We start from the raw sequence: 11,769 nt of genomic DNA on the forward strand, positions 1-11,769 counted from the left end.
GCAAGGCCCCCAGAGGGACATAGGCCCAAGGCAGACATCAGGCCCTAGGTGGACATCAGGCCTGAGGACATCCGGCCCCTGGTGAACATCAGGCACAGGTGTCCAAACAGGCCCTGGGTGGACATAACTGTGTAGAGGTAATGAGTTGACCTAGGGCTAGGGTGAGCAGTCAGCAGCCCAGTGGAGTCCCGAGTAGGTCTTAAGGAAGGAAGGGGCCGAGGGGACAGAACCGTAAAGAAGCGACCTCACTTCCTTGATGATGACACACACAAACAGAACTTAGAACTCTGGTAACCAGGCGCCCATATCCCAGAGTCAGCGCCGTACCCAGCTCAGTTGGTGGGAGATGCTCAAGAAAGCAAGATGTTCTCGTGTTGCTTCCCCACTTTGAGAGGTTGCTGCTTCAGGAATGGAGGGAGTGAGAGTCTTTTCCGACGATGCCGAAAAAGTCTCATCCCTCACCCCAGACGCCTGTGGCCCTTTGTAAGAAGGCGCACCCAGGTACCACAGGGCAGCCCGGGGCAGGCCCTAGTAGGCCAGGCCACACCAGAGATCCCATCGGGGCTGCATCTGCTCATTGTCCTTGTCTAGGAGGACATTTGGGAGCCCATGGAGGCACAGACACATGATGAGGTGGCCTGCAGCCTGGAAGACTTTGCGCGGGTGGTGTTTAGGGGCTGGAACTCCTTTAAATTCAGTGAGGTTGTTTCTTTGTTTGGAAATTCCAGTGGAAGGTGACTGATGCTGGTGACCCTTTCTCCTTTTTCAGCTCCTGGTCCATATGTAGAAATGAGAGCACTGCCAGCACCAGCTGTCGAGCCAGAGCCAGCATGGGAAGAGCCCCCTCCAGAGAGAGCGCTGGAGCTAGAGGGAGCTCCAGCCAAGGACCAGACCAACGAGGATCTGCCTGAAATCATGGCACCTACTGTAGCCACTGGCCTTAGCCCTGGAGCTGAAAGCGTGGCTGGAGAGAGAAGTGGGAGGGAAGGGGTGACTAGCACAGCTTCAGCCAGCAGCTCCCATGCTGCCCCTAGTCCTGGGCACAGTGGCAAACATGCAGGCAGAGAGCAGAGCATTAGGCCTGAGCTCCTGTACCTCACTGGAGAGAGGCATCTCTCATTCATTATAGCCACAGCCCTGCTGCTGCAGGTCCTGTTTATTCTCCTAGTCCTGGTGGGGTTTATCTGTGTGCAGGAGGTGCTGGAGAGCATTAAAAGAAGGCTAGGAAGAAGAGTTCCAGCAGCTCCTCCTGCTCCCGGAGGCAACCTCCTCCTCCAGACATGGATGTGTGTCCGCAACTGGGCATCCAGGCTGTTTGCCCCTAATGTGCTGCCCGGGACAGGCCCTTAACAGGCGGGCAGGGGGTGAGGGGACCAGGAGGTGGCTCCAAAAGGTACAGCAAACAAAGATTTTAAAGACAGCCCTTGTGCCCCAGGCTCTCATGCCGCCACCTGCCCTACCATTTATTAATAGTGTTAGAATTACAAGTTGATGAAACGACATTAAAATAAAGTTTGATTTCTGAAACTTCATGCCCTTTTGAACTCCCTAATGTAAGATGGTGTTTTTGAGGCTATCCTGAAAATCTCTGATAGTTGTGTCTTTTGTTGTTGTTGTTTGTGTGGTTGAATTACCATCGAGTCATCTGTTATTGGAAACCTTTCAGGTATGGCTTTTAGAAGACCTTGACCTACTCTTGCCTGTTTTGACTCTCTGGTTTATTGTGGAAAGAGGGAAGATGTAGGCTCATGTCTCCGGCAGATCAATCACCTTTTGCCATCAAGGATTTGGCATCAGAGTTTCCAAGAATTATGTGTGCAAGTTGACATGCTGGTACTTTAGCTAATCTGGGCGTCAAAACAGAATGCCATAGACTAGGTAGCATAGAAAATTGATTTCTCACAGTTCTGGAGATGGTAAAATCCAAGGTCTAATGGTCAGCAGATTCCGTGGGGCTGACTTCCTGGTCCATAGACAGCCATCTTTTTACTGTGTCTGTACATGACAGAAGGGATGAGGGAGCTCTCTGCAGTCCCTTTGATAGGGGCACCAATTCCATTCATGAGGTCCTTGCCTTCATGAGCTTAATCACCTGCCAAGGCCGCACCCCCAAATACCATCACATAGAATTCAACACATGAATTTAAGGAGGACAATAACATTTGCTTTACAGAATCAGGTCACCCCGCGCCATATGCACTCACAGGAAATCTCTAATCTCCTATTAAGTATTTGCTGGTCCCCTCTGGGATTCGGGAATTTTTTTTCTTTAAGAAAAATGATCTTTCATGTGATCCATGGTTTATTCATAGAAAAGCACTGTGAGTTCATACACTTGCTAAAAAGAAGAGCAATTGTGATACAAAAATGAGAGTGACCTGTCTCCCTCTCTTCTTTTTAACCAACCCATTGGGCTGAGATGTTATAGGGTCCCTTGGCTGGGCAGTAGGACGTGAGTAGCCACAAACGGCAAATACAACTTCTTGGTCAGTTTGGAGTAGAAAAGGTGACATTTTGTCAACAAAAGAAAAAGTAAAGCAGATGGAGAAGTTCTTAGTTCACATTCTAGCTATACCACCACTTCCCTATCAAACCCCACCCCCAACTAAGGAACTAAGACATAAAAGAGTAAACACCAAGGCACTGGTAACCAATTGACTCTTCTGAATGCCCTTGCTATCTCCTACAATAATTCCAGGCTGAGTATAGGGGTCAGGAAAGCAGCAGGAACATGATGGTTCACTGTGGAGGTCAGCAAGGGCTAAGACAGTGATTTCTGCCCACTAGGGCTAGAAATCAGGAAGGGAGAGGCTAAGTGAAGACCAGCCCTAGCCTCCAAGTCAGCAAGCAATGAGACTGTGACAAAAGCAGGCAGAGGAAGCTTGAGGTAGAAAGACAGGGGAAGAAAGCAAGTACAGGGCGAGAAGGGAACTGTGCAGCGAAAGCAGCCAATCTGATGGCAGAGGGAGACCGGTGCTTAGAAGCTCATTTGGTGAGAGAGAATGAATAGAGGAGGCACAGAGATGGGGAACATTTAACTGGCGAGAGAGATTTAAGACGAATGGGAAGAGAAATCTCGCAAAAAGGACACATTCATGCAGCTCCTCAAAGATGAACACGCAGTCATCCCTACATGTAGAAATACGCTCAGTTACACATACAAAAACACAGATGCATGGAGAGCAAGCATACACACAGACACATATTTCTACACACGTACTCATGTGTGTCCGGATACACACACACTAAACATGCAAGACATGACAGCATTTACACATAGATATGCACCCTCACATGTACGCAAATGTTACAATCTCACACAGAGACCCACAGTCCAGTGTGCACATATCTCCACAGGTACGCAGCCATAAAACTGACATACATACACATCAACATATAATGTGCACATATAGACAGGCATGCGCAGATATATCTATGCACATAGACACATGTACTCAGTCATACAGATACACTCTCTAACACAAAGGTGACCAGTGTCGATGAATATTGTGAGCTCCGTGGCTTCCCAGACCTTCATCTTTTCCCTGCACTTGTTTCAAAGGTGCTCAGCAGACTCCTGGCAAGGCTGTATGACGCAGGGGCTGGAGCTTCAGAGTCCTCACAGCTTTGTGAGGCAAAAGTCTGAGTCCATTCCTGGCCTCTGCCGCTCACCCACCACTGGACTATTAATGCCCTGTCTGCAGGTAAGAGATTCTGCATAGACTAGTCTTGGGATTTTTTCTAACTGGCCGTTTTTCTCCTTGGCACCCCCACTATCCCACTGGTAACGGCATACACTCTGCAAGGGAAACCTGAGAAATGGTTGTGAGTCTCCTCAGACAATAAGCATATCCTCCCACCCACAGCTACCTCAAGCGCCCATCAAATCAGAACCAGAATTATAAATACTTATGACTTTACAGTAATTGGCAACATATATACTATAGTACTTACAGTACCATAAATGCATCTGTTTCTCTGGTTAAGCAATCTCTGAGATGGAACAGTGTTCTGTGTTTGCCAAGGGAAACAGGGCCAATGCCCAGGACACGCAGGACATAGGGGCAGAAAGTGGCATGTCGTGGGGGTTTCTGTTTGATCTGCAAGGCCCAGCTTCTCCATGAACAGTGGGCTGTAGTGAGAAGCTTGCCAAGGTATGCATATCGACTGGAGTTGGACTCTCCCCATCCTTAGCCCTGTGGTCCTTTGACCTCAGCCACAGGTGCTCAGAGTCCTCTCAGGGTGGACAAATGTTTCAGTGTCATTGGCCTGAACTGATACTACCTGGGGACCCAGGCTGCCGGGCCGGTGAGCTATCTGCTTTTTCAGCCAAAGGGCTCTCGAACCAGCAGGATCAGCTGGTTATAACCACTAAAAAAATCTATATGAAGAGATACTCTTTAAAAAAAAAACTATTTATAAATTGAAATATAATTCTAAAGGAAATGTCAAAACTACCCAAGGGAAGCAGGAAAAAGAAAACAGAAATAATAAGCAGAGACACAAACAGAAAACAAAAAATTATTATGCCCTACCTAACGTATCAGTAACTTTATTAAATGTAATGATCTAAATACACCAATTAAAAGACACATTGCCAGAGCAGACTTTTTAAAATGATTCAACTATACAGTGTCTAGAAAAAATTCACTGCAAATATAATGATTACAGGCAGGTTGAAAATAAAAAAAAAATGATACATCCTGAAAATATTAATCTACAGGGAACAGAGTCATTATATTATCAGATAAAGTATATTTCAGCACAAAGAAAATGACCAGAGACTGAGAGGAATATTACATAATGATAAAAGGGTCAATTCACTGAGACATAGTGAGCCTAAATGTTCATGCACCTTTAAACATCAGAGCTGCAAAATAATGTGAAGCTAAAACTAATAGAACTGAAAGGAAAAATAAATAAATCCACAAATACAGTTGGAGACTTCAACGCCTCTCAATAATCCAATTAAAGTAGTCCTAAGAGGGAATTAAGCATAACTAAAATGCTCACATTAGAAAAGAGAAAAGGTCTCAAATCAATAATCTATGCTTCTACCTCTAGAACCTAGAAAAAGAAGTACAAAATATACCAAAAGCAAGAAAAAGAAGGAAATAATAAAGATAAAAGTAGAAATCAATGAAATTGAAACCAAATCAATGAGCTGGTTCTTGGAACAAATTGATAAAATTGACAAACTTCTGACAAGACCAACAAAGAAAAAAAAGACATAACAGCACAAATTAATATCAGAAATAAAACAGGGATACCATTACAGATTCTGCAGACATCAAAAGGATAATGAAGAATACTAATACAATTCTACAAATATTAATTTGACAACATATAGAAAATGGACCAGTTTCACTGAAAAACACAGATAGTTAAAATGATCCTATAAATATTAAGGAAACTGAATATGTAATTTTATAACACACACAAAAAAATCTCCAAGCTCAGTTGGTTTTACTTAAGATTTCTACCAAGTGTTTAAAGAACGAACGCTAATTCCATATAATCTTTTTAAGAAAACAGAAGAAACAGTTTCCAATTCATTTTATGAAGCTAGTATTACCCTGATACCAAAACCAGACAAACTATATACAAAACCCAAAAATTTGTTAAAAGGGAAAAAAGAAACTATGGACAAATATCCCTCATGAATATACAGTAATTCACCCTTTCTCCCATCCATGGTTCCACGGTTTCACTTTCCTGGGTTTGTTACCCACAGTCAACCACAGCCTGAAAATATTAAATGGAAAATTCCTGAAATAATTTACAAGCTTTAAACTGCATGCCTTTCTGAGTAGTGTGATGAAATCTTGCATCGTCCTGCTCCATCCCAGCTGGGAGGTAGATCCTCCCTTTTGTCCAGCGCATCCACACTGTATACTCCACCTGTCCCTTAGTCACTTAGTAGCCATCAGTTATCAGATCTACTGTGGTGGTATTGCAGTACTTGTGTTCAAATAACGCTTGTTTTACTTAATAATGGCCCCAAAGCACAAGAGTAGTGATATGGTTTGGCTGTGTCCCCAACCAAATCTCATCTTGAATTGTAACTCCCACAATTCCCACATGTCGTGGGAGGAACCTGCTTGGAGGTGATTGAAGTACAAGGGTGCGTCTTTCCTGCACTGTTCCTGTGATAGTGAATGAGTCTCACGAGATCTGATGGTTTTCAAAATGGGAGTCTCCCTGTACAAGCTCTCTCTTTGCCAGCTGCCATCCATGTAAGACGTGACTTGCTCCTTCTTGCCTTCCACCATGATTGTGAGGCCTCCCCAGCCATGTGGAACTGTAAGTCCAATACACCTCTTTCTTTGGTAAATTTCTCAGTCTCAGGTATGTCTTTATCAGCAACGTGAAAACGGACTAATACAAGTAGTGATGACAGCAATTTGGATATGCCCAAGAGAAGCCATAAAGTGCTGCCTTTAAGTGAAAGGGTAAAAGCTTTCAATTTAAGGAAAAAAAAAATTCATGTGCTGAGCTTGCTAAGATTTACAGTAAGAAAAAAATCTATTTGTGAAATTGGCTGGGCGCTGTGGCTTACGCCTGTAATCCCAGCACTTGGGAGGCCGAGGCGGGCGGATCACGGGGTCATGAGACCAAGACCATCCTGGCTAACATGGCGAAACTCCATCTCTACTAAAAATACAAAAGATTAGCCGAGTGTGGTGGCACAGGCCTGTAGTTCCAACTAGTTGGGAAGCTGAGGCAGGAGAATTGCTTGAACCTGGGAGGTGGAGGTTGTAGTGAGCCAAGATCACGCTACTGCACTCTAGCCTGGGCAACAGAGTGAGGCTCCATATCAAAAAAAAAAAAAAAAAAAGAAAGAAAGAAAGAAAAAGAAAAAGTAAACTACTTAGTCTTTATAACATAGAACCAGACAGAATATTAAAGCTCTATGGCCATTTGGTATCAGCTAAAATAGTATTTCTCAAACTGTGTTCCGTAGAAGTATTTCAGAGACCTCCTCTCCATCAGTCAAAATAGCCCTCCTTCAATGAGTTTTATATATTGGGGTCTTGTGTAAGATTTTTTTTCAAAAAAAGTGTCCATTATTTGAAAAAGTCAGTGCTTCTCAATACCCTGTTACATCAGCATTTCAAACAGGCAATTCAACTAAGACTGTCCCTCAAATTGCTGTGCCTCTGGCATCGTTGGTCTTCAGGCACCAAAAATCAGTGTCATCTCTCCCATCATCAGAACAATTCTGAACACCCTCACACATTTCCGACTTGGCCCCCACCCCCACTGATCTGCCCATAGTCACTTTGGAGTTAGCACCAAATCTAACAAATCCAGGTCGACAGGTCTGCATTTAAGTGGAGAAAGTTTTCCCACAATAGTACTTTGCCTGAAATTGTTCTTGAGTGTTAAAAATGGTAAAAGAAACACTTAAAGGTGTTTTTTTGGTCATCCAAGTCCAATTCTCTTTAAAAGAAACAAATCATTATGGGGACCTGCCACCTTTCCTGCCAGAGAAAATGCTCTCTCCTGGTAAATGAATAGCTTCTGGATATTTCTTGGATATTCATACGACTTAACTCCAGGAAGAGAAAGGCTGCCACGATTGTGCCAACATTTGTGCATCTGGTCTACTTGACTATTCCACTTATCATTGTAAAGGAATAACTTGGCATTCTGGTATCTCAAAAGTAAACATGTAAAAAGATCACAGTGCTTAAAATCCATGATGAGGTCCAAACAGATTGCCACACGGTAAGGGACATCATTGGCTTATACCTTTGGGATCTACTACCCTCTACTGGGGCAATCGCCTGAGAAATGGCAGGGGTTCAGGTGGCACCCCCACTTCCCACAGAAAAACTGCCGTCACATGGTTGTCTTATAAGAATCTGCAAGTGGAAAATGAGTGGAAAGCAAGCCGGAACAGATGTCTAATATCATTAAAGCTGGTTCCAAAAGAATCCAGATCTCAGTTTGGTATATTAACGCTCTATTTATCTTTAAGCACAGATGGATATTTTTATTGGTATTACTTTGTTTATCTGGTTTTAAGAAAGGTTAGTCCAGGGGGCAGATGCCTCTGTTATGAGAGTGCATTCCTGTGAGGGAGTCAGAGGAGAGGGGCAGCTTTTTTCAGTAGAACTTTAATTAGGAAAGCCAAAGTTGTATATGTTGGCAGCTCTCTCTTGATTTAATGAGGCCAGTTGCAACAACAAACAGAAAGACAAATAGGACATTGGCAAGCCCAGGGTTTCCCACCTCTTCTCCTCACCAGCCAAAGAGAAAAACAACATACCACCACCATATTCCCAAGTGCAAAATAGACCATGACGGAATCTAAATTCTCTAGAAAGGGATGCTTCACAAACAGCTATCACCTAAGATAACCAAGAGGAATAGGTCTGTTACCAGTGTCCTAGTTATGAACACGTGGACCTTCCAGAAGCTTCTGGGTAAAGCGATTTCCATGTGGCTTATGGACTTGTATGGCTTTTATTAGATGATAGCCTGGGACCCCGGCGGAGGGGATGCCCAGGCTCTGTTCGCAACCGTTACCTCTAGGTTTGCTTTTTTACTGGAGTCGATCTCTAATTTAGTCTCTCTTTTTGGAGGAGTTAAACAGGATTATGGATCCACATGTCCAGGAAATTCCTTCCTGAATTGGATTAGGAGATTTCATTTGCCTGATGGATCTCCCAGAAATAATTGCTAACATGAATGCAGTGTGTGTGCTTTCTTCATCAACAGCGTAACTCCTTATTCCTCATCTTTTTCTTTAATCTTCCTTCTGCCATCCTCTTCAGGCAGGTACATATGCAAGTGTATGTGTATCAAGAAAAGAGAAAATGTTTTAACAGCTAAAAATTGGGGTTTGAGAGTCACTTCTGCCGCACGCCCTGTGGCCATAGACACACACTTACCTGCTCCCTGTAACAACTCTCCTGCCTTTAAAATAAGAATAAGGCTGAGCATGGTGGCTCACACCTGTAATCTCAGCACTTTGGGAGGCTGAGGTGGGTGGATCACTTGAGGTCAGGAGTTCGAGACCAGCCTGGCCAACATAGTGAAACCCCATCTCTACCAAAAATATAAAAAATTAGCTGGGTGTGGTGGTGCATGCCTGTAATTCCAGTTACTCGGAAGGCTGAGGGAGAAGAATCGCTTGAACCCAGGAGGTGGAGGTTGCAGTGAGCAGAGATTGCGCCAATGTACTCCAGCTTGGGTGACAGAGCAAGACTCCATCTCAAAGAAAAAAATAAAAATAAATAAATAAATAATTAAAAAATAAGAATGAACATTCCTATCCCACTCACCTTACAAAATTGTTTCGAATGTGTGAACTCACTCGGTTCCCTCCAAAAATTCACTCTGCCTCTTGGACATCATATTTCTCCTTCCTCATGTGGGGTTCTTCTTAGCTTCCTCTTTTCCCTCACTCCAGGTATCCATCTACTCTCTCTCCAAAGCTCATCACCTTTCTACTCTGAATTTCTTCTGTTTCAATCTTAGTACCCATGTCTTCTGCTATTGCAAAGACTTCCTCACTGATGTGCCTGCCCAGATCTCTTCTCCTATTCATCTGACACACACTAATCTAGGTGCACCTACCTGATCCAGGTGAACCTGACTGATTCAAAAACACAGTCCTCTATGCAATGGCTTTTAATGGCTCTAAATAGTATACTATCTTAGTTTGACATATTTTGCTGCATAAAAATAAGGTATAGGCCAGGCATGGTGGCTCACGATTGTAATACCAGTACTTTGGGAGGCCAAGCCGGGCGAATCATGAGATCAGGAGATCGAGACCATCCTGGCCAACATGGTGAAACCCCATCTCTACTAAAAATACAAAAATTAGCTGGGCTTTGTGGTGCGTGCCTGTAATCCCAGCTACTCGGGCAGCTGAGGTAGGAGAATAGCTTGAGCCAGGGAGGCGGAGGTTGCAGTGAGCCGAGAGCGCACCACTGCACTCCAGCCTGGCGACAGAGCGAGACTCTATCTAAAAAAAAAAAAAAGAAAAAAAAAATCTCAGCCAGGTCAAACATCCCCTGGAGGTCTCACTCCCCATTTCCACTATGATTTCTCCAACCATTCCCCTTCAACCAAGGCATGCTTTAGCCAATTTGAAACCCTGTTAATCCACTCATATTGCTGGTAACATTCACCCTTTGCTTCTGCTCCTAGCGCTCCTTCCTGAAATACCTTTTGGATTCCACTCCTCTACATGTTCATGTCCTCTCAGGGCTCAGCTCTAATGGGTCCTCCATGAAGCCATTCCACTTTCAAGGCTACAGGAAGTAGCTCTCCTCTTTACCACATTATCTGTACATCTCTTGTTGCGCTTATTTTTACTTTCCCCACCATTTATTTAGTTATAATGGTTATTTACTGCATGACTGTGTTGGGTCCTGTGTCTGATTCACTTTTCAGCACCTGGAGCAGCTAGCACACTGTGGATGCTGCGTAAGTACACCATGGGTATCAAGATGTGCCATTTTGAGCCTGAACAAGTGTCCACTATTGTGAGGCTGGCATGTCTGGACATGTCTCTCCTTTCCAATGCCAACTTGCATTTTTAAAATGAGGTGCCCTCTGGAAAATAACCCATTATAAAAGAGAGAAGGTGAGGCAGAAAAGCTTGGCCCCATAACAAAGCCTTAGTCATGGCAGTCATGGCAGCAAATGCTTGGATTTTTGAGTAGAGTATTACAATGTTTGCCTTTCAGCTTTGTCTCCTCGCCCAAAAACTGTTTACTAAAAAAAATCTAGAAGGCACTGGAACATAGCTGCACAATTTTAAAGTCCCTATGAAAATGCTGGGAGTGGAGAGAAAACATTCTTCTGACTGTACAGAATGTGAAAAGCTCTTGACCCTCAGAGGTCTCCAGAGGACATGGGGCTGTCACTTTGGTGCCTTGAGGATGCAGCTCATCAAAACTCTGATGGTAGCAGGAGAAAGGAAGAAAAATAATGCAGATGCTACATGAGACCTAACAATTTATTAGTGAACCCATCTGAGATACCTCTGGAGACCCCCCAGAAGTAATTTGTGGAGAGCAGGAAATTTGAGAGCCTAGAGACCCTGCAATAGCAGGTAGAGATAAGAGCAAAGGAAACACAGATAACATACTGCAGGAATGAGGAGATAAGAGAATTAAGTGATGTATACAAAGGAATTTGTTAAGGCACATACAGCCCCCAGGTTTAGGTTGTTATGATGAATTGGTTCTGCGGGTTTCTCTTGGTTACATAAACACAGTTGCACAATCTTGGGTCTTGTCACTCCAGAATTAACCTGTCTCCCAGGACCTCCATTCCCTCTTACATTAAATTTTCCATTTTTTTCATTTTTTCTCTTTATGTGTTACATCTATTTGCATCATCTCCTCTAAGGCGGCTATAAATATGTCTACTGAGCCATGGGGACTCATGTCACCAGCCACAAGGACCTTTTATTTGTCATTGAAAATATTGGCTATCAGATGTGAGCAAAGAGAGAAAAAACGTGATGTATGTCCCTGGAGTTTGGGAACTGGTTGAAATGGTGGTAGGGGAGGGGGAGAGGAATTGGAAAGATAGACTATCCTGCTTAACTGCTCCTCATTTCTCATGCCTGATGATGATTAATTACATTTGTGCATTGATACAATTTGCTAGTTTTCTGAGTAGGCGAATTGCGCTTAGTCATCTTGGCATTTTTAAATGTAAATGAAAAATCTCCCAGTGCTCCAAGCCAGAAGCGAGAAAGATAAATAACACCAGGAAGCTGGTCGTTGCCCGTCTGTC

The 11,769-nt window shown here is 43.7% G+C and overlaps 1 protein-coding gene across 2 annotated transcripts; it reads left to right on the forward strand.

Moving 5' to 3' along the window:
* Positions 1 to 334: 334 nt before the first annotated feature.
* On the forward strand, positions 335 to 1,532 carry LOC129017685 (CMT1A duplicated region transcript 15 protein-like protein). 2 transcript variants are annotated; one of them, XM_054458301.1, is made up of 2 exons: positions 335 to 483; positions 770 to 1,529. In XM_054458301.1, exons 1-2 carry the CDS (start codon positions 438 to 440, stop codon positions 1,348 to 1,350), a joined length of 627 nt encoding a protein of 208 aa, XP_054314276.1. In that variant the 5' UTR covers positions 335 to 437; the 3' UTR covers positions 1,351 to 1,529. The 2 variants fall into 2 exon arrangements, with proteins under 2 accessions (XP_054314276.1, XP_054314275.1); XM_054458300.1 differs by having other exon boundaries at positions 337 to 501; positions 770 to 1,532.
* The last annotated feature ends 10,237 nt before the right edge of the window (positions 1,533 to 11,769 follow it).

The sequence above is a fragment of the Pongo pygmaeus genome, chromosome 19 (genome assembly GCF_028885625.2).
Source record: "Pongo pygmaeus isolate AG05252 chromosome 19, NHGRI_mPonPyg2-v2.0_pri, whole genome shotgun sequence".
NCBI lineage: Eukaryota > Metazoa > Chordata > Mammalia > Primates > Hominidae > Pongo > Pongo pygmaeus.

What these genes read in the sequence shown, in the direction of transcription:
- LOC129017685 (XM_054458300.1), top strand. Translation starts at nt 438, where the DNA reads ATGCCGAAAAAGTCTCATCCCTCACCCCAGACGCCTGTGGCCCTTTGT. An exon ending in TTGTAAGAAGGCGCACCCAG is followed by an intron (nt 502 to 769) that starts GTACCACAGGGC and finishes CTCCTTTTTCAG; the next exon opens with CTCCTGGTCCATATGTAGAA.